Consider the following 27,570-nt stretch of genomic DNA (forward strand, 5'->3'; position numbering starts at 1 on the left):
GCGGCTCCGCACCGCGGGGTGCGGGTGCTCCCGGGGGTGGCCGCTGCCGCCGAGGGCCTTGCCTAGGTCCGCGCGTCGAGGGCCGGCTTCCCGGCGCAGGACGCCGGCGGAGAGCCGCTGGCTTTTACCGTGGTTGGGTTTTTTGTTTTGTTTTGTTTCGTTTTTCCTTTTTYTGTACTGGTTTCCACAGGGTCGGGAGGCAGCAGCGTTGGGGGTCTTGCCTCCCCTCCCGTTGTAAAGGGGCCTAATGAGGAGCCTGCTTTTTATTCCCCCTCCTTCCCCCCCCCCCACTATGTAATTTCTACCTAGAAAATCAAGGAGGAACAAATGTGACAGAAGTAAAATAGCTCCACGATTTTTCCTTGTGAGGAAGCCTCACCTTTTAGTTCTTTGCTGTCTCCGAGTCTCCTGTGGTTGGTGTCCCATGATGGGGAAGAAGAGGAAGAAGGCAGGGGCTGGACAAACTGTCCCAAGCGTGTGTGTAAACTATTAGTCACATCGCTTTATGCGGTCTTTCTTTCGGTTCCTTCATCCACCTCAGTGTTGTATGCTCTTTTGGACCAGTGCACCTTGGCTAGATGTCTTTGAGCTGTACATATTACTGCTCATATTTGCTTCTTGAATCCTTAAGCTTAACTTAAAGATTCAGTTTACATTTTATTTTATTAAGCGCATTCTGTCCTTTTAAACTTCTTTTGATTGACAGAAGAGGTGGTTTTTTTTTTCCCCTTCTCCCTTTTCCTGGTGGAAGATAGCTGTGATCTCAGTGATAAAGTAGGTTTTCAGATCTTTGCTTCAGGCACATTTACCTAAGTGACAGTGTCGTCCTGTTGGCAATTACTTTGCCAGATCATGGAGCATGGCATGGATCTAAAGATTAGAACTCTGCTGAGGGTTGCACTGGTCCTTGTAGTTACCTTTCATCATGATTCCCCCCCCCCCCCCAAATCCTTAAACTCTTGCTATTTTTATCCAGCAGTGGGGGTATAGAATTTAACAGCAGCAGCAGAGCTGGTCTCTGTAACATAGAGACACCATTACCTTTTGGACCGCTAAGCTGTGTAACAAACAGAAACACAGGATAAATGCTCAGTTTTAGATGCGTGAAAAGCTACTAAACTTGTTCTTCTATAACCTCTATTTTGTTGATATTTTTCTGTGATTATAGTTGGTAGATGTGCTTTTTCTCTTATGGCAACTGTTTTATTTCTGTTCAAGTTCAGCTATATGTTTCATGATTCTAATTACAGTTTCAATCTTGCCTAGTGCTGCAGTAAAGCTCGCTTGCCAGTGAGCTCTACTACCTACAGCGCATCTCATAAAGGTGGGAGCATCATTTACTTTGCATACTTTCTGAAGTCTGAAAATTCAAAGTTCCTTCTTATGAGGATGATTTCCAAAAATCATTTTACTTGGTATTCTCATCACAGCAGCATATCTAACTGATCTTTCACACTGCCTGTTCCAGAAATAAAATATAAAGAATAAACATGAAGACCAATGGGCAAAAGACAAGAATTATTACATTTGTTTCTTTTTACTGACTTTGATTTCTATTTTCAGAAGGCCCAACAAACCTCTTGTGCCTTGTCATTAGCTCTATTGTACTATTTTCCCCCCCCCCTTCCCCTTCTTTGTGTCTGTTAAAGGATATGCGGCTCTAAGGGCAGTCAAAGTTGCAAAATCAGTCAAAGAATTTACTTTTATTTTTGATTTCTTGGGATTTCCAGCTAGTTCTAGCAGTTGCATATTCTGAGTTGTGTCATCGTCTTGGTTCTTGTATAAATCTTCTTCAATGTTGTATGTAAAAGTTGCCGGTTTTACATGCTACTTGAGACTGTTTTTGACTAAATCTCATGTTCCAGTAAGCAGTTGTTAAGGCATTTAGAAACTACTTGTTTTGGTGTGACTTGGATAGTAAGACATTCATTATTAYTGTTTCATTGGTTCTGGGTGCCTCAACAGTACATGCAGGTACCTTGCTGCCTACCTAATGTAAGTGGTAAAAATATAAATAACTGTATGGCATATGAGGAGATTATTCTTCCATCTCTGTGACCCCTTGTTACATCCTCCCTAGTAAACCAAACAGGTATTATCTCTTCCATAGGTGTTTTAGGAGACATTACAGAAACAGAGCAATATAACAAAAGTCCTGTGTCAAATCTTTCGTTGACAGACAATCTGTACAATCCGTCTTTTCTCTGAAGCTTCTCCTACTGATGGTTACGCAGCAATAGCTTTTGTTTAATGCTTTCATTTGATGCCCTATCAGTCTTTCAGAATTATCTTTCATTTCTACCTATCCTTGCTACAGATAAGCTGCAGTTTGTCCCTTTTTGTTTCGTTTTGTTTTGATTGCAGGGTTTCTAAATGCTGGTTGAGATCTTGCATTGTCTCCCTATTTTGATTTAAACTGCATTGGGAGACCTTGAGGAGAATCTGAGTGTAGAGACTCACTTCCCTTTCCTGTGAAGTGACGATAATGACACTGACCTTCTCTGCAGCTCTACTTCCCTTTGCTGTCATTTGAGGCAGATTTTAATCTAGGAGACATCTTAAGCATTCTTCAGTATTTTTGGGCCTTTGATTTGACAGGCAACCACATCATATAATTTCTTATCATCTAATCAAGTTCTGTCCCAAAGTTGCGAGTCTTTGTTCCCATTACTAGTTCTGAGAGGCTTTTCCTCTCTACCCTCTTGAGTTGTTTTCTCTCCTCCTTCCTTATCACTTGACTACCTATAAATACTAGTCAACCCCCACATTCTTTGTTTGCTAGGCTAAATGGATTGTAAACTATTTCACTTCTTTCTGTTTCTGTGAAAACCCAACCACATGATAATATTTAGATCTATTGCCTTCTACCTTCTTAATCAGAATTTCATTAGCTTAAATCAATCTTTGTATGCCAAGTCTTCTAAAGGAAATACTTGAACTCAATTYCAAACCCACTGTTTCTTCCCTGATACTGTCTTTCATCTTTACTTGTCATTCTATCCCTCTTTGGTTCTTAYTGCAGTTTTATCCTGGACCAGTTAACTAACCTGATGTCATGTTTGATGGCATAGTCTGCCTGTGGTAAACCATTTTTCCATTTTTGTTCTCCCCTATATAAGGAATACTACACTGAATTGGACCAAAGGTCCTTTTCCACCTTGCCTTCTAGCAGATTTTTTAGGAAACAATATATAAATACTGAATAGAATGATCTTCAGCGTATCTTTCCAGTAAGTGGCATATAGACTTCCATGAATTGATCGTATCCCTTTTTAAAATTGCTTATGCTTCTCATGTTTGGCAAGGAATCCCATAACTTAATTATGCGTGATGTAAAGAAGTACTCTTGACTTGTTTTTTGTCTGCTGCCTAATGATTTTTATTATGCCCCAACAGTTGTTCTGTTGTAAGAAATAATCATTGTTCTTTTCCCCATTCACTCATTCACACCATTCATGACTCTGTAAAGTGCTGCTGTATCTTAACCCTTTAGCTGTCTTTTGTTCCAAGCTGAAGAGCCCAGTCTAACTATTTTCTTCTCACAAAGAAGCTTTTTCTTACCTCTGATCATATTTGTTACCCTTTTCTAACTGTTCTGTATCCTCTTTGAGACAGTGACCAGAACTRTATAAGGTATTCAAGACATTGATGCATAAGAGATTCTACAATGGCGTAACTAATATATATGTTTTTTGTTTATATTCAGTGGCAGTTCAAAAATAAATACAACATCAGAACACAGAACTGATGTTTCTAGATGCTTTTCCATACAGACACCAAGATATTTGCTCGTGACAGCTAATTTAGGACTCGTTACCCCATGTGTTTGGGGAAACTGAGTGCCTGTAATGCATTATTCTGCTTTACTGACACCAAACTTCATCTGCAGTTCTCAGTAGTTCTTCCTGCAGTATTTTGCAGCCAACATAAAGCTTTGCTGTCATAAGTAATCTTGCATAATCTGTAAACTTTTGCCTCTCTTACAGTTTGTCCTTGTGGTGTCTTGCTGGTAACATTCCTCTAGTGTAGGGAAAAAAATTTCACCATTATTGCTTTTTCTTTTCTTTTTTTTAACTGATTGTTAATCCTTAATAAAGGTGACTTTCCTCTTATCCCGTAATATCTTCATTTCTTTGAGAYTTATTAGTGAAATTCTTCAAAGTCTAAGTACACTGTATAAACCAATCATCCTTTTCTGTGTTAGATCTGAGGTGTGAGTTTGTTTTTCGGAGAGCCACCTTGACTGTAAATGTGACTGTATCACATTTATTCATGTGTCTAGCAGTTTGTTGTACTTTCTTGCTATAGAAGTTATACTGACTTGTCTGTAGTTTCTTGGTCACCAAAAAACTTTTTGAACACAGTTTTGTTGGTTTTGGGTTTTTTTCCCCCCATTTTGATGGGACTGTTTTGGGAATATTTCTGTAAAGCTTTGTACATCTTTAAAAAAACTCTTACAAACTTCCCTTAATAGAACAAATTGCTTTTCATTGTATTTGCTATGTGTCATTGTATTTGCTATGTGTCAGCTCTAAGTACTGTCTCTCACTTCACAGGATTATTGAAGTTCTTAGTGTTTTTAATATGGTTCTTCATGCCAGTCTAGGTAATTACTACTGCTGAACTATGAAAGGTCTTTTCTCCCCGCAAAAAGCATAAGCACACTGAGCTTTTGGGGGCTTGCATCCACAGTAGCTGTATCCATTTCGTATCTGTATCTTGCTTTGGTTCCCTGATTTAACATCATCCTTGCTGAAAGCAGAGGTAGAATACATATTTAGTTTTGGGAACATAGGTAATATTTTTAAAAGCCTTAACAAGCCTGCATCTTTATCACTTCTTAAATTTTTGAAAGGACAAGAATAAAACTAAATCTCAGTGTGGCTTCTGGCAGTTTTTGCTCTATAGTCCAGTCAGTTGAATCTAGAAGGCAATAAGGAAACCACAGCATGAAACCAGTGACTCATTTATAGAAATGGCAACTCCTTCTTTCTCAGTCAGCTGCATATAGCTCCTCTATTTAGAGTTGCTTCCGACCGGATAGGACACATAGCCACACATCATAGCAATATGTATTTATCTCAGATTACTACAAAATTGCTGAAGTACATAACAACGCTCTACAACAACTTGTCAAGAAATAAGATGAGATTATTGAGGATAATATATTGAGAAAGAACGTACAACTATCTGGATACTGTGTATGTTCCTAGCCTGGGAAGATATTACCAATAAGGCTCTATGATAATATTATAGTTTTAGTTTAAGATTGCAATTAAGCTATATCACGCATAGATTCTCTTTGAGGCTATTATACAAATAGTTTTGGGACTAAAGAGCAAGTGCTAGGGATGCTTGCACTAGATGGAAAGGAGATTGAGGGGAAAGGAAAGCTGTGTAGCTGTTGCTGTGAGGAATGTGTCATCTAAGTTTTGCAACTGCAGGGGCGTTTGTTAACTTTCTGTTCTGTTTCTGTATTCTCTTTCAGTCGTGTTATCCTGCCTGTGTCTGTGGAGGAGGTAAGTCCTTTTCCTGTTGCTTCCTTCCTTTCGGACTGTAAATGATCAAAACGGTTTGTTTGAACAAAAACTGGAAAATGCAAAGGAAGGATACAGCTGTCTTCAGGAACCCTGTGTGCTCTCACTCAGTCACTGTCAGTTTGGCCAAATAATCTAATTTCTGTAAGCCTCAGGATACTGATACCCTCCTGTAAAGTGCTTTCAGATGTGTTAATGACAAATCTCGGCTTGTCAGGCTGTTCTAAAATTCAATTTCCTTCTGGTTAACACTATTGTTCTTTTTTCTTTTTTTTTTTTTCTTTTCGATCATAAGGAGGAAGCTTTAATACAAATTTAAGTTATCCTTAATCTGTATTTTCTTAGAATTCTTTTGTTACTGTTTGTCTAAGAGTTTAAAACAATTTCTTTTGATTTATGAGGCTGGTATAGCAAAGCAAAGATTATATAGGTGCTTCCTAGGAATTTTTAAGACCTGTCTTCTCTAGATCTTGCCAAAAGAAAACTTTCTTGTCATTTAGGTGAAGGAGTTTGTAATGGAGATAGTGATTTTGATTGCTCGGCTGGCCATGGAGTAGCTGTGCGGAGTCTGTAGCTGATTCCTTGCTGTCTTCCCTGGGGGTTGCATCTTACCTTTCTTTCCTCCCTTTTTCTTAACAGCCTTCCCTTCTGCACTGACCACCTTCTGCAGAGAATCTGACCATGTAAATGTTTTTCTAATTGCCTATGTTCCTACTAGGAAGGTAGCTGAGAAACTGGAACGACTGAGTCTATGTCACTGCTGTGGTAGCTTGCCTCTTCTGGATGTATTTTTGGTTGTGGTCCTTGACTGTAAGTCTTCAGTTTGAGAGCTCTGGTCAAGGGTTTGTTCTAACTCTTAGGGGGAGCTGTGAGGATAGGACTCTTGTTCATTTTTCTTTCCCCTGAATATAGCAGCTACTGTGGCATAGACAATGGTGAGATGGATCATGGCAGCACTGTTTTAAGCATATCATTTTGATAACTTTGTACTTTTTTGAGAGAAGACACTTTGGAACTTGGTGTGGTATATGCCTGTAGCCATGGGTCTGGCTAATAAAAGAAGAGCAATGCCTAAGCATTGAGTTCCTTGTTCCTGTGGATCAGCCAGTTGTGACGTGCATCACGTGCTGACGGCAGKCCTAGGCCTCTGTTCAGATGGTGATTTTAGGCCTCTGTGCTATATTGGTGCAGGAAGGAGAGTTGTTAATGCCAAAAGGCTGTTGCTTGCTCCTTACCTGTAGCTTATATGCTTTCTGCATGAAACTGTTTCAAGCAGTTTTAACCAAAATCTGACTAAAGTATTAGAGTAGGTATGCTTAGATCTTTTATTCTGCCTGAGTGCTGCCTGTGTGAGGAAGTTCTTGACAAAGAAAGAACTAACAGGATAAGCCTTAGCAAGTAAGTAAAAGATGCAAACTTGCAAGTAGCAGGGGAAGTGTTTGCAAAAGCTATGACTACATGTTAGGGTGCTCCAGAACTCAGTAAAGGGAAGACCTTAGCCTGAATAGCAGAAGCCCTACCTTATAATGAGATGCCTCAAGGTATCAAGCTGTGTTAAGGGAAAGTCAAAGCATCAGTATACGGATTGTTTCTTTGAGGCAGTTAGACTGGWTGAAACCCAGCACAGGGGTTTTCTAAGTTCTCTGATACTAGGATTAACCTTCATCCACTCAAAGTGAGTCCCTTGCTATGCTCTTTTCCCTCCCTGAYTGGCTGTTCAGTGCCAGGCATGTTTTGAGCCTTGTGTATAGGCTGCCTGTGTGGAAAATTGAGGTTTTGGGCAATACATAAATCTGTCACACTCTAGCCACTTCCTTGTTGGAGGATGCCCTGCAGTCATCTGTTCAAGAAGGTGTATTTCTTTACTCTGGATCCAGGGAGTTCCAAAGAGTAGAGTAACTTACTGAAAAGTCTATAAAGTGAAGAGCAAATAAACATAACTAGAAGAGAAGAAAATACTAGAGAAAACACCTTAAGAATGCACTTAGATATGGGAAGACCACCAACCTGACCAAWCTTAATTCCTCCCCAAACCTGCGTATCATCACAGCGTCTCTTGAATTATGTCCCTTGTCAAGGGTAGTACATTTCAAGATACACTTCCCTAAGCAGGAGGGGTTCTTKCCTTCACTTAGCTTTGCATACGTACTTATGTGATTTGGTAGCTTTAAAGGTACGCTAAGAGGAGGGGTTATCGTGGCTTAGTATTGAGTGGAAGAGTGACTACTGCCTTGGGTTTATGCATTGCTTCATCCTCCTTCCTGCGTGGAGGAATGCTGACCCATCTGAGCATCACTTTGCCACTAGTCTGTGCTTGTCTGTACTACAAAACAGCTGTTAAAACTTGGTTGCTTTCAGTGATTCCTTCATACACAAAACTCTAAATAGGGCTGTGGAGGGCTGGTAGTAGCTCTTGACCATGTAGCTGCTTATTAATCATCTGGGACACAATAGGGGGTGGGGGGAGGGCAGCTTCTAATTTAACTTTACATGAGGAAATTTTGCTTGAAAGACCTGAGAGTTTGCATCTTAAGCAGGCAATTTGTTGCCACAAGTCTGGTGCCAATGCATAACGTATAGAATGAAATTAAATTGTGTCTTTGAAGCATTGTAGTAGGGCTGAGGGAAGTCTTCTRTGTCATTATGTGATATGCCAGGGATTCTGTGTTCAGTTTCTTCACCCCTAACAAATGGAGCTTAATCAGTAGTAAGAAATTCAAGAGGAAACAAATGATCAGGAAGATAGTGGGGAGATGTGACTTAATGCGTAAAGAGCTCAACACTGAATAGCTTAGCCAAGTAACTGCTGAGATGAGAACAAAACAGTGGAGGAGAAGCCGTAGTGATGACTAAAATTTGAAGGCTGGGATGTAGGAGTTAGACTGTAGCAGACTGCCTTCTACAAAGAAACTCTACCAAAATGCGTTCCTGCTTAGGGCATACTGCAGGCTGCACTCCTGCACTGTTTTATCCATCCTTGCACTGYAAGAAACAACAAAAAGAACCAACTTGGTGTATCTTAGGTGTACTAACCTTTGCTCTTGTAGTCTCTGACTGCATTGCGTTGCACAGTGTCACCTTTGAGAGCATGGACTTGAGCTGCTGTGTGGGTGTCTCACCAGCTGCCGCTTTGAAATGCTGGTATGGATTAGAGCTGTGTGTACACATTCTGTGCTGCCTCTTTGTTCCTCTCACATGGGAAGGAGCTTGCCAAACACAAAGGACTCTTATTTATTAATTGTGTTCAAAGCTGCTTTCAGGAAAATAACTGTTCTTGAAGGAGATGGCTACATTGAAATGAGGCCTTCTGAATTAAATTTGGTGTAATAAAGGTAGGCTGTCTGCTTTATAAAAGATGTTGTGACAGATCGAGAGGGGTAGCTGCCTGCAGAAGAGAAGAAGTTTTCAGGAGCTCTCAGGACTGCAAGGATAGATCTGTCTGCTCTAGACTTCATGGGCACAGAATCTATTTTTCTGTTAGCATCTGCCTGCGAAAGTTATGGGATCTGTTCATTGGGGCAGTTTTATTTGGGCCTTTTCCTCTTTTATCAATGCGATTAAAGGATCAGAAATAACAGGAAAGATTAAATGGTGAAGATGCCAAACCAAAGGGCTTATCCTCTTAGTGTCCGAACTTTGACCCACATATTTAAAAGGGGAAATGGAATGAATGAGAGGCTGCTACTAGAGGAATTAGTTTGTACCTCTGGAGGCCTGTCCTGCAACTTGCTGCACAGCCATCAAAGGCATTCAGTCCTCCCCTCTAATGATGTGGTTGCCAAACTCATGATGTGTTCTCTTCTGTATGAGTGCATGTGCGTGGCTTTTACTCTATTAAATCAGCTTGCTCCAAAAATTTCGCAACTCCATGTTTTGCTCTTCTGGAGGGAGGCAAGTATTCTGTTTTGTATGGGTCATCTGTAGGTAGTCATGAGGAAAGCAATATAGTGTATGAAATGTCAGGAGGCAGAGAGTTGTATTGCAGCCTAAAATCCAGTCTGAAACCCAATCTGCTGGTGACAGTGCAGGAACTGTCCAGCTACGCGAATGGTGCTTGTATAACCTGGGCCAGTACCTTCTGGAGTGATCCAGCAGAGCTGTTGCTCTTCACTAGGAGGTCGTCTGTAGATTACTTTTACTGTAGATTGCTTTTACTGGGTGGGTGCTTTTCTGCAGGGGTGGTCTAACAGGTAGTCAGACTTACTTAATATGGCTCTGTGGTGAACCTGTGACTGTACAGAGCACTCGTTTAAGTCCCTCTGGTATGCTCTTAGCCCTGCCCCAGAATGAGACCAGGACATCTAGCCTTGCACCTTTGCCGCAGCATCTGTGCTCCCAATGTCAATACATGTTTTCTTGAAAATATGGCCATTGTTAGCACCAGATGGTATAAAAAACCATAGGACTTGGGTTCTGTTTTTATTTTGGATGCTCTGACAACAAAATTTAACTACTCTAGAAATCTTCCTTCATTGCTGGAGATGTGCCAGCAGAGTCTTGTATTTCTGGGTTGCCAGCTCTGAGCAGTACTCCACTTTTCCAGCCTGGATTTCAGTGTAGGGAGTGCTGAGTTCTCCCTATTCCTGATTTTGATGCACAGTCCTRTGCTGGTGAAAAGGAAGAAGGCCTAAGCAATATTCCATTGCTTTGTAGTTTGAGTTCTGCTTATGGGGTTTCTTTGTATTTATTTATTTGTTTATTTAGTCATTGCCCTTCTGATGCCTGACACTTTCCGAATTACCTTGTCAGGCTTTCCAAGCAGCCTTTCTCTGCATTGCCTTCAGCAGCAGTTTTTGTTTTTGTCGCTTTCACTTCAGAAAACTATTGTACTCTGCCACACTTTGGACACTTCCTCTTGACCGAGTGCTTTAACTTTGTCCTCAAACCTCTTCTGATCTCTAACTTTGCTTCAAAGAGGCCTGCGTTAATTTTCTTCATTTGATCATGTTTCTGTCAAGCTCTGCATCCACTTTTTCACTTCCAGAGGCAAGAGTATATTGGTCTTTACATCTCCTGCAGAGAAGATTGTTCTCTTTTGCCCATATACTTGATTTTGCTCTGCTTTTACTTGTGAAATATTTGGGAGAAACTTMTTATGAAAGAGATTGTATGGAATGAAATAATGTGGGTGATTCCTGGGGGCTAATGCTGCTAAGTGAGTCTCTGCAAGAGACTGAAAAATGATCTTAAAAGTAAGAATTTTACTGTATGCTGAAATGCTGTGCTTTCCCTGTTAGTGGTTTAATGCTTGTGGCTAAGAGGAGGTATGGTATGGCAGTCTGCCCAAAGTCAAAAAAAAAAAAAAAAAGGGTTAGTTGGATAAGCTTAGGTTTGGRCTATGAATAATTCTTTTCAGGCAGAGGATAGGAAAAATAGTAGGAATAGGGGGGACAACATGGGCCAGCTGGCCCTCTGGGATGATAGTTTATTCGGTTATTTCATTTAAGTAAAGTTTTAAGAATGGATTTAGATGTGGGGAAGTAAAACATGATTTGGAATTGGATAAAGACAGTTGAAGGAAGAAGGGCTTGGTTGGGAAGGACCTGAGAGAGCAGAGTTTGAACTAGATTCAGAAGGAAAATGGAAGTTCAGTGAAGAAAATGGCCTAATGTGACTGTAGTGTTAATTTTGGCAAGAGAGGTTTAACCATGTTAGCATATGTTGTAAAGACTAAGACGGGTAGTTTCACTACATTCAGCCTCTAGAGGTAACAGCATTTAATTGAAAAGCCTACTAGTGCAAATACTCTTATCTACAAGGTTCTACGTTAGTTATTTTGAACTGCATTGTGGGGATGCTCATCTTTGACTGTAATGGGCTTCTAAGCTTTGCCCATCCAACAGATGTTTCTCAGACCACTTAAATTAGGTGGTGTAAGTATCYTCTATCTCCTGCCTCCCTCTTCTGTTTCTTCCTGCGTGCCCCTCTCCCCCCAGTTTATCAAAAACTTCTTGTGAAAGTCTTTGGGATTCTTCCGCATAAAGTACTGTATGCTTATTAATTTAGAACTGGCAGTGTGTTTGACCTGAACAACTGGGCCATCTGTGTGCCAAAAAGAGTGAATAACAATGAATTTTGCTACTGCACAGCTGATGTCTCCTGGATGCGCTCTAAATGTCGTCCTAACAATCCTTTCATCTTTTTACTTTCTCCTGAATTTGTCTTGGTTTTGAGCTTGAGATCTAAGGGTTAAAGATAGCTATGCTGTTGGCCATGCTTTCCTCCTACCACTCAAGCTTTCTATATCAAAATGAAATTAAATGAGCTGCTTATCTGGACACAGAAGTGGATATTGTTTTCCCATCTTCTCCCCAGATAATAAATTTACCCTTGGCTTCTTTTGGTAAAATTATTATAACTTTTGCTAAATTACAGCTATCACAGTAATACATCTTTAACTTCTTTAGTATCAAGTGGGACAGCTGTATTCTGTGGCAGAAGCTAGTAAAAACGAAACTGGTGGAGGTGAAGGAGTGGAGGTCCTGGTGAATGAACCCTACGAAAGAGATGGAGAGCGTGGGCAGTACACACACAAGATCTACCACTTACAGAGGTATGTGAAGCATCCCATTTCCAGAGGCAGACAGTGTTAAAAGGCAAGCAGAGCCGGAGAAAGATGGAATGGGATTGCAGCAACTGTGTAAATCACAGATTATGAAAAGTCTGAAAGACACGGAGTTAAGACAAGAACTACAGCAGCTGGTGCACAGAACAGCTTGAAGTGAGCATCACTGGAATGCCCATCTGCCCCCCTCAGTGTGGCTGTTGCCCCAAGAAAATCTGGCTCTGAGCTCTTTTCAAAGCAAATATAATGCTGTTACCCAGTATTTTGATACTTGAATTTCACTATAAAGCGAAATGCCTCCTAGATTTCAACCTGTGTTCATCCTGTATTTTTTTCTTCTTTTTTTTTTTTTCTTTTCCCATTTATAATTACGTAAAGAAGGCTTAGCTGAGCCTGTCCACATTCAACAGTCTCTGGAAATGGTAGTTTTGGTGGGGGTGGGGGGTACCCCACCAATACCACCAACACGTGTGTATCACTAAGGTCTGCATTTCAGGTGCTGGTCTGTCTTTCTCGGAGTGCCTAGGCCATAGCCCTTGCTACATGCACTTCTCATTGATACTTATGCCTTTCTTCCTGTTCCCAAATTCTGCAGCAAAGTGCCAACATTTGTGAGAATGCTGGCCCCAGAAGGAGCTCTGAATATACACGAAAAAGCATGGAATGCCTATCCCTACTGCAGAACTGGTGAGTGTGTGGGAAAGGGCTGTGGATCGCTGGCTTTTTGGTCTCTCTTTCGGGGAGTAGGAGGGGAGAAGGAAGGAGGCAAGCAGAAGGGAAGATGTTTCAACTCTTATCTTAGATTTCTGTTCTCGAAGCCCTTCCTGTGGCTCAGAAAAAGCAAAATCTAGTGCTGTGGAGTTAAAAGAAATTTCCTTGTCTGATGCGCTGCTAATGAGTAATAGCTTATGCGCAGTCAATGGGGATTGGAGAAGAGGATGGCAATCCTACTGAAGAAAGATGTGCAGTGCTAGTGAAATTAATAGGTGAGGGATGCCCTTACGTACTCAAGTGCGGCATAATTTGAAGAAATTTTGAAGAAGTGAGGGGGAAATAGGGAAGATACTGGTTGCCTCTTACTTCATGCAGTTTGAAGGGAGTAGCAGTGTTGTGATTGATATTTACTCAGTTGTGGGATCCAAAGTTAGTGAAGCTTGAACAGATAATGCTGCTGTGGCTTCTGGGGTGGTGGGAAATGGTGGCTTGACACAAATATCAAAATCACAGCCAACAAGTGTGAAGTGAATCTGTTTGTAAACTCTGGACTGAGGCTCTGAAGGCTGTGCAAAGTGATGAAATAACATCAAACTCATTTTCTGCTGCTGTGAGGAATGTTTAATATCTATTTATTCACTGAGGTTATCGGCCACAATGTTTCATCACTACTGTTTTTCTGGTCTTTGTTGCTGTAGGAACTGCAGCTTTGACTTTGCCTCCAAATTTGTGCAGTATTTTTGGCTGCCTTTTATGCTGTTTGTATCTTTGAAAGATACATTTTTTGCTATTTGGCAGAAGTACAATTGCTATGGGAACTATAAACTTAAATTCCAACTGTTCTTGAAACTCAATATAGAAAAACTAAATTTTCAACAGAATTTACTTAAGATAACTTTAAGTGGAGTATTTTAAAAGGAGGGAAAAGCTTTGCAGTGAGGGAGGATAATATTACTTCAGTATGTGAAACTGCATGTGTTAATGGTAGTGGCATGGATATTTCAAATGTACAGAGTTCAGATACTGCCATCATCAACTAAAGAATAAGTTTTTAATGTGTCATTAATCACTCAAGATGCTGAAACCAGAACTTATTTACAGCCTAGCTTTCTCATTTTTATGTAGTTTTCTTTTTGAGTATCAGTTGCATATCAATTGGGCAGTAATATCTAGTTTGTTTCATGCTAGGAACACTGAACTGGTTTAGACACAAATGATTCTTTTTCTCATTCCTTAAATTGTGGAAACAGATCTAAGTTGACTCCATTAGATTTTGTTAGACAATGCCTAGGAATATCTTCCTCCTCCTTTTTTCCTCTCTGCCAATGTCTGGAACAAAGGCATGGAGTTTTCTCGCTTTTAGTGGCTTACTCTTCAATTACACACTGCTAAAATTCCACTTAAGTGGGAAAAAATGCAATAACAAAATCAAGTATAAGACTTTCTGGCACAATCAATAAAACTTCAGATTTTGGTATGCTAGAAATGGCATATTGAAAAAAAAAAATCCTCAACTGTAATAAACCTAACATAATTTGAGATAGAAACTGTATTGTTGTGGGGGTTGGAGCAGAAGGCAGTTTCTGTGCGGAGGCTGACAAATCTGTTTACAGAATCTGCCAGCCTGACATGAATCAAGAAATGCTCAGAAATGTTGCTGAAACCTTCACTTGCTAGTACTGGGCAGGAGGGAAGAACTCATGTGTCTGGTAGGCTGCCTTGCTGGATTATCATTTTACACTGAGACGAGTTCAGGTGTTTAGGTCGTCAGTGAAAGACTTGGGTGGCCTCAAGTGAATCTTTCTGTGCAACACAAAACACCGCAGTGGCTTGCAGTGGCTGGCATGGCTTTCAGCCCTCTTACTAGCGCTGAAACTTAGGAGCAGGGGATGCAGTAAGAACTAAACCTGGTTCGACTGTGCAGGAGTTAGTGGTACTCCTGCCAGTGTCTTCCTATATTTAGGTGATATTAGTATACTTTCTTACACAACAGCTATTACACAGAGCCTTTTAAGTTTGGATAAAACAGTCTGTTTAGTTGTGCAGCACAGCATTTCTTTAATATACAAGATATAGTGATCATCCTTACATTTTCATGTCTCCTGAAAAGCTAAATTATTACTTTAATATGCATATTATACACACCATTATCAAAGAAGTACTGCAGATAGAGGAACTGAAATGCCTAGCTTGAAACTGCCTGCAATTATGCACACTTACGCTATAGTATGTTGTTTTATGTACTTTAAGTGGAAGCCTTGCTTTGTTCATTAGAGRGTATGAATCGTAAATGAGGTTGTTGCTTGTGTGCATGTACAACTTCTACAGTAAAAATGAAGTGAGGATTGCCTGATAGTTATAACCATGGGCTGGTGCCAAGGAGAACAGCATTCTTAGCTCTTTGCTTTTGCAGTCTGACTTGGATATTAATGTCATTTAAATGCTTTCAAAAAAGCAATTTGTTGTGTGTTCCACTCTTCTGGGTGTCAGCATGAGATGCCTGTGGCCAAATGTCAAGAAACTGAGAAGTTAAAACTGTAGCTGAAATGTGTAGGAGTTGCTGCTGTAACACCTCAAGTTCAGGCCCCAATTTATAACAAGCTGAGCATCTAACTTTTAATAGGCTTTTCTAAAGAGATTAGTTTGTTTCTTTTACAATTGAAGAATCTTCTCCATAGGAAGGTGAATGAACCTGTTTTAAGGCAGCTGCTATTATGGTGCATAGTCATGGAAAAGCACTTTGTCATGGGAAGGTGGGAAGGCTCTAGTTTATAATTATTGCTGGCTTACCCAGTATTTCATGTGGACTAGTAGGAAAGAAACTCCTTGCAGAAAAGAATGAAATGTTCTTTGAGATGGAATTCAGCCTTTTAAAAAACAGCCTAGGCTCTGCTTGCTTCCACTCTCCCCCCTTCCCCCACAAACCCATGTCAGTCTAAATAATTAGCCCTCTGTAAAAAGTAATTTTCAAGCTGTTAGGGGTTTAGACACTAGTCTACTAGACTACTTAGACTACTAAGGCCCTGCAGCAGGCAATTAAAGCAGTTGGTTTTGCATGATAGGTGTTAAGGGATGGTTCTGTCCACAGGATGTTGGGTTGGAATTTCACAAATGTTGATAATACCTTTAAAATAAAATTGCTTCTTCGTGAAGCCCTCCTGTTAAATTTTAGAGTTAAACTTTGCTGGTTTGTTCTAGCTCCACAAACATCCTTATTCTTCATCTAGAATCGCTAACGTACTCTGAAGGCTCAGGTAGAACTGATGCCGACTGTTATAGGATCTTTAATTGCTTTTCTGTGTTGAATAATTGAGCCTTACTATCCAGGGAGTTTAGTTACCAGGAGCAGTAGAGATGCAGAGGGTCTGGTTACTGCATGCAGGAGTGATGAGGTCTGCACTGGCCTGAAATCCAGCATGTGTTTGCTTCAGAACTATGGAGAGGTTCTTATCTGCAAGCTGAGAAAGGATTGGTAAAATGCCGCCAGCTGAACAAACTTATTCCATCTTCTCATCCAGCTGGCTGGAGTCCAGAGAGCAGAAGTGGCAGTACATAATTAATTGCTGCTCCTCTGGGTTTCTCCAGTTCTGAGAATTTCCAGAGGAGAATGGGGTGAAGTTAGCTATTTTTAACAGACTTCTAGGGTTTCTTTCTTCAGTAATATCAGCAGCTCCCTGGGAAGCTGAAATTGTCCCTGTTCTGCTGRTAGTGGGAGGAGGTTGATGGTTGCTATACCTTCTTTTTTCACTAAAGTACTGTATCTCTTTCTTTTCATGTGTCGATTTCTTGGACCAGTTATTACAGTAAGTATTGTTTTTACTGATGATCTGTGGAAGCATGTGTGATGTCTGAAATAAAGCATTCTGGGTATAGAGACTAGCATGAGCTAAAGGCATTGTAGCTTTTGCTGTTGTRAGATCATGTAGATTAAACTTCAAGTCCCTTATCACCTGCACCACCTCCGCAAACACCTTATAACGAGGGACAGAGATCTTTTACTGCAGCAGTGCTCAGCTTTACACATGTTGGAATGTACCATTGCCCAGCTAAACAGATTAAAAGAAAGTTCATTTCATTATGTCCCTCTGAGTAATTTGCCTTCTGAATTTGATATTTCCTTTTTACATGCCGAGTGTTTCACTGGCTTGTGCTTTTGTTTCTACTACCTTGAGGGAGGATAGGGTTACCTTTGGAAGTCCTCTTCTACCTACAGTAATAACTGGAAATGGAAAGGTTTTTTGCTTACTTGGCAGAACTATGCTCCTTTTCCCTTCCCAGTGCAAAAGATATCAACACACCAATTTGATACTGTTTTTCATTTGAAGAGTTGCATCCAAACATGTATGCAGTGCTAGATGAATATTCTCCTTGAAAAGCCAATTTCTGCATATTTACCATATGTTACCCCTTCTAAATTCTAAATAGTGGCAGACTTTCTTCTTTAGGCTCTCCTCCTCACGCATTTCACTAAAACAATGGAACTTAACTTTTTTCAGTGAACAGCTCATGGTTTATTTGATCTTGTGTACTTAATGATCAAATAACTTTTCTAAAAGCAACCCCGTGTTTACAGATAAATCTGAAGTTCCCTCAAAACCCAATCAAGTTATAATGGTCAGCTTTGAGCTGACTTTCCTACTGCTTATCTAGCTAATAAGAAGATAAATTCTATTTCCAAAGAATAACAAGAAGCTTTATTTCGATAACAGAATGAGTATATGAAGGATGATTTCCTGATCAAAATTGAAACCTGGCATAAATCAGATCTTGGAATGCAAGAGAATGTAAGTACTTCTGTCACATATTTTATCCATCTCTTTAATGCCACAAAACTGCTTTCCTTGCTAGTTTAGAGAACTGCTGTGCAAAACTCTTTCTTTATTCTCAGTGTTCCAGGATTCAAAATGTTTATTTCACTAGCAAGGCAGAGACTCTGCCTGGTAAAAATTCCTCCCATTGGCTCCTCATATATGCTAAATAGAATTGTCCCCAAAACGCTCATGCTGCTTGAGCACCTTTGTTTCTTTAGAAAATCTCATATTGTGCTTTACTATGGTATGTCCTGTGTGTATGTGGAAGGGGAGTAGTGGGTGTCTGCATCTCCATCTGTTTTTTACTATCGCAGAATAGGAGTGTTCTGTAGCTGAATCAATTACATTCGTCTTGCGTGTTCACTGCAGGTTCATAAACTGGAGCCAGATGTATGGAAGAATGTAGAAGCTATTTATATAGACATTGCTGATCGGAGTCAAGTACTTCCCAAGGTATGGTAGGTGGGTAAGAGCTCCCTGGTGTAGGAAGCCTTGTGCTAAAAAAGGGTAATGCACAAACTGCATTCTTGGCAATGGTCACAGATAAGAGGACAGTAAGGAATGYCTTTCTCCCACTTCCCTTGCTCCTTAAAATGGTTGAAGCCAGAGGGAGGGAAAGCTGTTTTAAAAGCTATATCAAGATTGTAAAATGTGTTGCTTAGCCTTAGAGTGCGTGTAGACAGTGTATATATGTAGCTTTATAGCACTGCAGCTGCTTATAACACTTGAATGAGAAGTAATGGCACTGCCCTTTCCATACAGAATTTTAAACAGCATCTCTTTTGAAACTGACCTGTGGCTACGCTCTTGTGTCTGGTAGTTGTGTAGCTAATATTTTGTTCTAAGAAGCACTGCAGTTACTGTAAGAAACTAAGGGATGTTTCTATACTGAAAAAGAAAAACCCTACCTAAAAATGGCATGTTTGAGTTCACCCACTTGGTATTTCTGATATAGTTCGAACTTGTCTAATTTACCTGTTCTCAAATTCAGCCTTGGCATTAAAACAGAAGTAGTACTTACTTTGGCTTTTCTTTCTAATAAAGATGAATTTGTAAAATGTGAATAGCATCTAATTTCTGATAGGTTAGGCAGGTAGTAAAGTCTGCAAATACAAGTAGTATAGTCTGCAAATACAGACTATTGTGAATTAAATGCTCTGAGAGAGCAAGCTGAACTCGCCTGGAGATGCTGCTGATTGATCACTTCTGACACTAATCTGATGTTGATTTGAGTCCGTTTTCATGTTAACTGAAGTGGGGGTAGGACTAGACTACACACCCTGGTCTTAATCTAACATGGAGAAAGAAGATGCTACAAATCATATTTGCCCTGCAGTAACTAATAACTAACGTAACTAATAACTAACGTAACTAATAACTAACGTAACTAATAACTAACGTAACTAATGCCTCTTTATTTTTGGTCGTATTGTGAGTTTGACTATACTTGTCTTGCTGCATGCAATATATGAGCATCATACTGATACAGAGCTATGAAAAATACCTGATGCCACTGCTCCAGAGAGAATAGATATTTTCAGCAGCAGCTGTGTTTAGCCCCTGAAGACTAGGTGGTTACAGAAAACCTATTCTGGGAGTTTACAGATCGTCTGATAGTGTTATCCCAAAGGATTCCTTACAAAAGTCGCATCAGTTTATTACTACTTCTCCACATAGGTCTAGGACACAGCACAGGGGGGTGAAATATGTTCTTTTGAATAATGCCTGAACTAATGCTGAAGTCTGAGTGAAAACAGTAGCTCTTCAGAAGGGAATTAGAGGTTTCTGCCCACCAGAAAAATACCTCCGGTGTGACAATGGGCAGCTGGGTAACACTAGGATAACTTGTGTTTAATCTTGTGTGTCCATCCAACAGGATTACAAGGCAGAAGAAGATCCAGCAAAATTTAAATCTGTCAAGACTGGACGTGGACCTCTGGGTCCCAACTGGAAGGTATGCATTGCATGACTTTAGGAACCGTATCAGTTTGCATGACTGAAGTATGGCTAATGGTCTTGGGACCACAGACATAGATGCATGTAAGACATTGAATTCACTTCTGTAGAAGGAAGCGTAGAACTCAGCAGGTSATCTGTTCTGATATTAAAGAAACTGGAAGAGTTTGATACAAATAGATAGAAGGAGTTCTAAGAAATTGCCAGAACTGTCTGGTGTTCAGCCCAAGAGCTCACCCAAGAGAATTCAAGGATGAAATAGCCGAATTACAAGCAGCAGTGTTTAACCTTTCACTTAAACCCTTGGTATCTGAAGACTCTAGATGGGCAATTGTGACACTTGTCTTTAAAAGGGGCTCTGGGTGGGATCTATGGAGCTACAGGTATGCAAGTCTGATTTCTAGAAGGCAAACCTAGTTGGAGCTGTAATAAGGGATGGAATTAATGAACATCTGGGATTAATGTGATCTGCTTGGGAAAAGTGGCATATGGCTTCTCTAAAAGGTTGTAGGAAGTTCTGCCTTTCAAACCTTGTGGAGTTCTTGAAAGGCTTGATGATCATATGGATGACTCAGCTGATAAAATCTGTATGGATTTCCAAAATCTTTTGGTTAGGGACTTTGTCAAAAGACTTTTAAGGAAGTTAAGTATCCATGGCATAAGGTTGAAGATCCTGAAAGAGATAGATTTAACGGAGGAAAAATGGAGAACAGAAGAAGAAGAAATGGTCCATTCTCAAAATGCAGGGAAGGCCACCAGTGGAGGTGACCACAAACTGTTTGCATCATGCTTATAAATTCCCTGGAAAAGGGGGTGAGCAAAAGGGTGACAAAACTTGCTGATGACAGATATTCAAGGTGTAAGGATGAACGATGATTGTGAGGAACAGTAGAAAGACCTCATGATACTGACAGAAGGAGCTACTTTCCTAGGAAACTTTGACCTGAGTCCTGATGTGAATATCTTCATATCATTGCAGAAGGAGCTGGGGAAGCAGACAGATTGTCCATACATGTGTGCTTACAAACTGGTAACAGTCAAGTTCAAGTGGTGGGGTCTGCAAAACAAAGTTGAGAACTTTATACAGAAGGTAAGTGAGCTCTTTGGGCAAAGATGAGGAAATAGGGCATGTTTCACCTCCCATCTGCTTTAGCACCTCAGCTTGTTCTAATGTTGTGTCCTGCTTGGAGATGCTAACTTGAAAGCCAGTCGTATCATTTCAGGCAGTATAGTCAAGGCCTTTGCCTTACATACAGCAGCTGATTAAAGTTGCATTCAGTTTGCTGCTAATCTCAAGGTAGGACCGGCTGATGTTTCTGTGAGTTGGCTATCGAATTTTTGCAGTTTTCTGTCTAATGCATTAAGGTAGAACATCTTTGTTTTATTTTGTTTAATTGATCAGCCTGAGAATCATGGTCATTCAGCAGTTGATTTCTGAGTGATGAGATGATGCCTATGTACTAGAGATATTTTGACTAGAGGCAAGACATTTTTGTGGGGAGGTAGCAACAGCTTCCATTATCTGATCCTAATCAGCTGAGGATCTTTCTGGCCAGTCTTACAGCTGTAATCATGTTTTCTTTTCCCAGTCAGCTGCTGGAAAAAACTGTGTTTAAAAAAGGAGAAAAAAAAAAGATTGAGGGAAAATTCATTAAATTAAAAGGTGAATAATTGGTATCCTGGAAAGAGCTTTTTTTCTGTGGATGAGTTCATAACCCATGAACTGCAGCAGGATACTAGACTTGGGAATCAGAACATGCRATATTCTAGGCAATGTCACGTTCATAATTTGCCTGTAACTTCAGATTCTAAAGATTCCTCAGTAGTTGATATTGATAAACTACAGTGCTGCTTCTGCAAAAGCATGGGTTTGGTGATATAATTCTCAAAAGAGAACTCTAAGGAGGAATGGCCGTGCTGCAAGATTTCAAGTAACTATAACAAAAGCCCTGAACAAAGCAGTGTCTTGAATCCCTTTCTATTTGGGTGTCTCTTCAGCTGCACATTTGCTTCAAAGCAATCAAGTGTTTTTTGATGAGACCAAGTTATCAGATGCAAAATCATAATTGGTAGAACTGAAGTGCCCTTCCCTGATGAGAACTTGCCAAGACCAATTGCATACCTTTGTCTAATAATGATCTGGCCTAACTTATCTCCTATAAAATGGAAATAGATTGCCTCTAACTTGGAATAGCTTGTGCACATTAGTTACCTCTGCTGAAAGATTTTCAGCTCTGGAAAACAAGTTTAGACTTGTTTCAAATCACTGCAAAAGAGAAAAGCAAGGTAGGTGCATTTCAGTCCTTTACATTTGCTGGCCTCCAGCRTCAAGGACTATTTTAAAAATACTTTTATTCTGATTCTCCTTTTCTGTGCTCCTTCAGTCCAACTATCATGCTTTAAGTAAACCAAACCTGGAACACTTTATTCAATCAGAACAGTACTGTCAAGTCAAAGGAAATTACTAAAGCATTCACCAGTTCTTTCAATATGCAGGCTGCTGTCTTGGCTTGAAAAAAAAGTGTTTCTTTAGGGATTCAAGGCTCTAGATGTTCTTTTAAAAGAATAAAAATGAGTTAGTTTCAGTTTCCAGTTGTAGCAGTTCTATGAAAAAGTAGGTCAGGGAGCTGGTTCTTCAGTGTACTGATCTCTGAGAATTGTTATGATCTAGTTAGATTCATATTACTTGCTTTCTCAGCAAGTTTACTGTTTCCTCTTCCTTTTCTCAGCAAGAAAAGCGTCTCTTCACAAACTTCCATCGGCAGCTCTTTTGCTGGCTTGATAAGTGGGTTGATCTGACTATGGAGGACATTCGTAGGATGGAGGAGGAAACCAAGAGACAGCTGGATGAGGTCAGTGAAAAAGCAGGGCAGGTGTGGGTTGTGTAAGAAAATGTTTCTATCCAATACATTGAAGAGAGGAAAGACTGCTCCATTGTCACAGCATATTGTGTATTGTCCTCCTGCTATTTAGGTCRTGCTGCTTGTGGTTGGAATGATTGGCTCTGACTTAGTTGCTCTGGTATCTCCTTCTAATCATTATGGACTTCTCCTTGCATTTGTTTTTGAGTCAGTAAATAYATTGACCCATAGGTAATGCAGGGTATGAGTGTCGATGATTCATTTATCACTTAATATCTTCTTTTAACTTTTACCCAAAGCTGGATAGTCATTATTGTCCTAGTTAGTTTCCAAAAATCAATTTACTATGACCATTTTTAGCTTTAAGTATTATAAACATGTAGCAAGGGTGTGTGACAGACTTCTTACTATGAGAAACTTGAATTCGCTGTTAAGGAGTTAATTGTTCTGTGATTTGGGGGTGTTTTGCCCCCACCCGGTGCTTCAAGACGTTTGATTACAGTTTCATGTGTGTTCTGCTCTTTGGCTAATGGTTCCAGATCACCAAAAGACCTGCAGCTTAACTAAAAATGGTGTCTGGATACGCATATTCACAAAAACTGATTTGCAATGCTCAGATATAAACAAGGCCTTACATAAAGAAGGGTTGTTTAACATGTTCCAMACCAGTAGAGTTTGAAATAACTTCATATGAGAATCGGTACATGACATGTGTTTCCTCTTTCAGATGAGAGAAAAAGATCCAGTGAAAGGAATGACGGCTGCAGATGACTAACGTGACTTCTTCCTTGTGCACTGTAGGTACTGAGAGTTTGACAAAACTCATTGCTCTGTTTAAGACAAGTACATTTGGGACAAAGGATCCTGTTTGTAGCTTCTGGCAGTCTAACTGTGGTATTAATTGATAATAAACCTGTTTCACYGGTAGGTTGAGGAGTGAATTTACTGTCTTGTTTCAGAATTCTAAAGCAATGTTTGAGTGAAAAGTTGAAGTAAAATGTGTTAGAACATTTTGCACACTTTGCTTCTATTCTTATTTCACTATATTGCATGTGTCGCTTTCCATGACTTGCGGAGAAACTTTTGTCAATCCAGAAGGAATAAGTTGGACCTGCAAATACTATCATTTGGGATGTATTTCTGGCATTTTGTTTGTTAACAGTATTTATTAATGGACCAAAGCCTGGGTCAACGCTTACACATCAGAGGGGAAAAAGAGGGAGAGGACAATTTTAAAGCTTTTAATTTATTTCCTGTATTTCATTATGAGCATGCTAGCTTGGGGGAGGAGGGACCGTCATACTGGAGAGCATATATGAATTTGCCCTTGCTGACTAACCCTCCAGGCTGCATTCTAGACAGCATGCTTGATGATGACATAAGCAGCGCTGAGAATGTTAAACCATGTTCTGTTAAATCATATAATCAGTTTTGGGTTTGGTGGGAGGGGAAGGGAGCGGGCAGGATTTGGGTATGTGGGGTTTTTTGTTTGTTTTTTTTCTTCTTTTTAAATGTGGTATAGTACTGAGGAAGTAAGTAGGGGGCGAGAAAGAAAAGATTGCCCATTTACACAGAGATGAGAAGTCCAAGCTGCTACCCACAACATTTCTAGGGTAGTAAACCAGTCCTGGCTATCCTTGGAAAGAATGGGGTAGGGCCTAGCCACAGCTTTATCAAGGACTGACTGTTTGCCTCTGTATGTGCTCTRTTATTTACTGGTTATTTGGTGGTAAGGGAGGAAAACGGAGGGGGAGTCTTATCACCTTCTGAAATCAACTAGATACACTTTAATCTTTTAATGAAACTTAAACCTATTTAGTTTCCTCTTCGTCTACTCTAGTTCTCAGAGAAGCGAGTTGGTGGTCTTCTCATAATTGTACCGTGGCCTCTGGAATTGTTAGGTTGTTTAAGTTGTGATTCATGTTTGTCAGTCTTAGGCTCTGTTGGAAATTTTGCCCTGGATTAGGGCTGAAGTGTGGTGATGCGGTGGTGTATTGCCACTGCACTGGAGGCAAGGTGTCTAAACATTTGCTTTATGAGGGTTCAATCTGACACTTCTGGCACACTTCCAAAGTGGTTCTGAAATGTTTTCCTGTTGTCTCTCTATTTTAGTTTGCAAGACAGTCATCAGGAAGGCCTGGGGAATCCACACTCTTGACTGATGGACCATCTCTGGATCAAGCCTTTCTATATCCAATCGGCAGGCGATTTTAAATCTCCCTTAGCTAATTCTAGATGCCCTTTAATATTGTGAGCAAATAGACAGTCTGGTACTAAGCACTCCAATGTTAGCACGTATATGAAGGAGGTAGCTCCTTGGAGACGTGTGACTTAGAGATCGCTGTATTTACGACTCCTCCCTCCTTTTTTTTTTTCCATTGTGTTCAGACCAATTTCCATGTGGCCCCGTTTGATTTCCAAGTGTCATTTTTAGCTAAAATAGTCTTGTGATGTGGTGACTTAGATTTCTTTTTCTTTTCCAACTGGGATAAACTGCCACCTTTGTTCCTGCTCAGCCCTTCACCATTCTTTGAAAGTCTATTTGGAGAGGGAAACTGTCAATATTTTAGAGTGCAAAACTATTCCACAAAATTCTATGCTCTGACCTTGCTCCCAAGGTAACAAATTTAATGGCATATAATTTGAATACATAATCAGGAGTAGCCAGATATAGTTCTTGGTCTGCAATGAATATATGCTGATACGTGGCTTCTGCACGGCATTACTTTATTCTGTTTTAGCACACGTGAGTCAAAGACTGAGCAGAAGCTGTGTTTGGCATCCCCATGCTAGGTGCTTCAGCCCATAACTGTTGAGTTTCAATTTAGTGATACACGGTCCCTTTGGCCCATGTAGCCCTGTKGTCCTTTAGCTTCGTGTGTCAGTCTTGTAGAATCATTGCGAAAACTTGCTTGACAAATGTTGCAACTTCCTGGTTCTTTCTTTAGTAAGACTTAGCATAACTTACAAAACTAAAATTATTTTGACTAATAATAATGTGATTCTCCCTGGACAAATTAGAATGTAGCAAAGCAAGTGTGAAAGTAAAGTCTCGGTATCTGACAACATTCAGGTGCCTGGGTCGGTGGTTCTGCTCAGCAATAATATTCTTCCCATTGCAAGACTGACTTGAAACATGTTGTTTCCTTCTATAGAACAGTAACTTACAAAGACCTGCAGTTGATTGTAGGATACCTGTCCGTTCTTATAAGTTGCAAAGGATACTGTTGAATGATGAAAACAGCTCTGAACTGTAATATTTTCTGTAACTATCCTTATGCTGATATCAGCTTTAGACAATCAAATAAGCAGAACAGAATCAAAAAAACAGYGCTTTATTAAATACGTATGAGAAAACCCTTATTTCTTTGCTTATGCATCAGGCCCAACGTTTGACACCACCCCCCAACCTCCCCCAATAGGCATTACTTTATTTTCCACTTCTGTATTTGGCGGCACTAACAGGAAATACTGAATGCCAAACACAGACATGGGTGTATCCGCACTTTCAAGGAGTCTTTGGGGCACTTATTAATACATCTGACTCCTTCAGCCCTTTCCTGCAAGCAGGAAATCCTGAAATGATCCCGTGCCATGCTGAACAAGTATGTGCTGGGGTCTGAACTGTTTTCAGTGTGAGGGAAGATGATTCATGGTCTGGAGGGAGAGGATGGCTTTTGGTTACTGGGGAGGGGGCAGTTTATCCCTTTTTTTAGTTTGTTATTTTGCCTTACTCATGTCTAAGTGCAATAAGCTCTGAATTGTACCAGTAACTCTGGCAGGCTCTTCTCAGTGACCTCAGACGGTTTTGCGGGGTGGGGGGGATGAGGGATTTTTAGCAAACTCACCAGGCAGAAGTAAAACAAACTTACTGTAAAATAGGTGAAGATACTAAATCTTAATCTGCAAGGCTATTTGGGACCAGGATGTTGTTTCATGGCATCTTCTGTAGGTGTTCAAGAAGTATTTTAGGAGTGTAGGCCCCACTTAATAGTTCCTTCAGTTTAAAATATTTTTAACTGAGAATTTATGCACTGACTTCTGTTCGTGTTTGTCGGTTATGTTTTGAGGGATTCTTACACTTGAGGACAACTTGAGAATACATAGCACATTTGTTCTTTAAATTTGTGTTATCCAAGAGGCTTTCTATCTGATGACACTAATCGCTGTGGAAGCAGATTGTAACATTCCACCGTGCAATCCTTTGCTGATCCTGTTTTCAGAGTAAGAGCTTTTACGTAAAGCTTTCCTGATTAGTGGAAAAAACGGGGAAAAAATGCAGGAACTCCATCCTGAACTCTTTTTTTTTTTTCTTTTTTTTTTTCTCCTCCTTGCTTTCTTTCCTCCTGATTCAATCCAAAGTGAAAGCATCCCTCAGCCTTGGGATAGACGAATCCTGTAATGACCTTTCAGTCTCAATGTTTGGTTCCTGCTAGTGAGCGTAGCGAAGATTGTGCAGCGCCACGGTGCTGCAGCTCTTCCATTGGCTTTGGCAAGAGTCCCAAACCCTGCTGGTTATGGAGGGGTTATCGCTGGGCTGTTGGTCTGTTCTAGGGCGATGGTTGTGCCGTGACCCTCTCTCTGATCGGCGCCAGGCGGCTCCGAGCGCTGYGGTACCACTGGGACACGCGTACCGCGCCGCGGGGGCCCACAGCCCGTGTCAGGCCGGTTTGCTGGCGGGGCCGCTTGCCCCCCGCCCGCTGCACGTCTCTGGGTTCATCCCCGCTGGGCCTCCCCGCCACGTTCTGATCGGTTCATCGTGCTCTTTCCTTTGGCAACACACACTTCGTAGAATGGGTTAGATTATCTCGTTGTTTCTTTAATGTGAGTTTGTGCCTTTTTTGTCTCCTAATCTTCCAATACAGGCATATTGGAAATGAAATCTAATAAAATACTAGACCGAGCTTTACGCTTCCGCCTCCTTTGTTTCGGGTGCAGCAGTGTGGGGCCTGCAAAGGGGGAGCCCTTTGGCCTGCGAAGGTGATGCAAAGCGGGGCCCCGAGTGTTGCAAAGGTGGTGCAAAAGGGGAGTGGGGGGCAGGGGGCTTGCAGAGGTGGTGCAAAGAGGGGGGGGCCCTGGGTGGTGCAAAGGGGAACCCTGGGGGCTGCAAAGAGGCCGCCGTTTGC

General features: G+C 40.6%; 1 protein-coding gene across 2 annotated transcripts; it reads left to right on the forward strand.

Annotated features, from left to right (window-relative positions):
* Window positions 1-12,006: 12,006 nt before the first annotated feature.
* PITPNA (phosphatidylinositol transfer protein alpha) lies at window positions 12,007-27,348 on the forward strand. Of its 2 annotated transcripts, XR_003251825.1 has the most exons (11): window positions 12,007-12,090; window positions 12,698-12,789; window positions 16,612-16,619; window positions 17,526-17,600; window positions 17,997-18,080; window positions 19,504-19,581; window positions 20,563-20,673; window positions 22,313-22,435; window positions 23,172-23,241; window positions 24,557-26,668; window positions 26,807-27,348. XR_003251825.1 is itself a non-coding variant. In XM_026055201.1 (10 exons), the coding sequence occupies exons 2-9, from the start codon at window positions 12,720-12,722 to the stop codon at window positions 23,217-23,219; spliced, it is 597 nt and encodes a 198-aa protein (XP_025910986.1). In that variant the 5' UTR covers window positions 12,007-12,090; window positions 12,698-12,719; the 3' UTR covers window positions 23,220-23,245; window positions 24,557-27,348. The 2 variants fall into 2 exon arrangements, 1 of the variants encoding a protein (XP_025910986.1); XM_026055201.1 differs by having other exon boundaries at window positions 23,172-23,245; window positions 24,557-27,348.
* Window positions 27,349-27,570: the final 222 nt, after the last annotated feature.

Source organism: Apteryx rowi, unplaced genomic scaffold, assembly GCF_003343035.1.
Source record: "Apteryx rowi isolate R43461 unplaced genomic scaffold, aptRow1 scaffold_99, whole genome shotgun sequence".
Taxonomy (NCBI): Eukaryota; Metazoa; Chordata; class Aves; order Apterygiformes; family Apterygidae; genus Apteryx; species Apteryx rowi.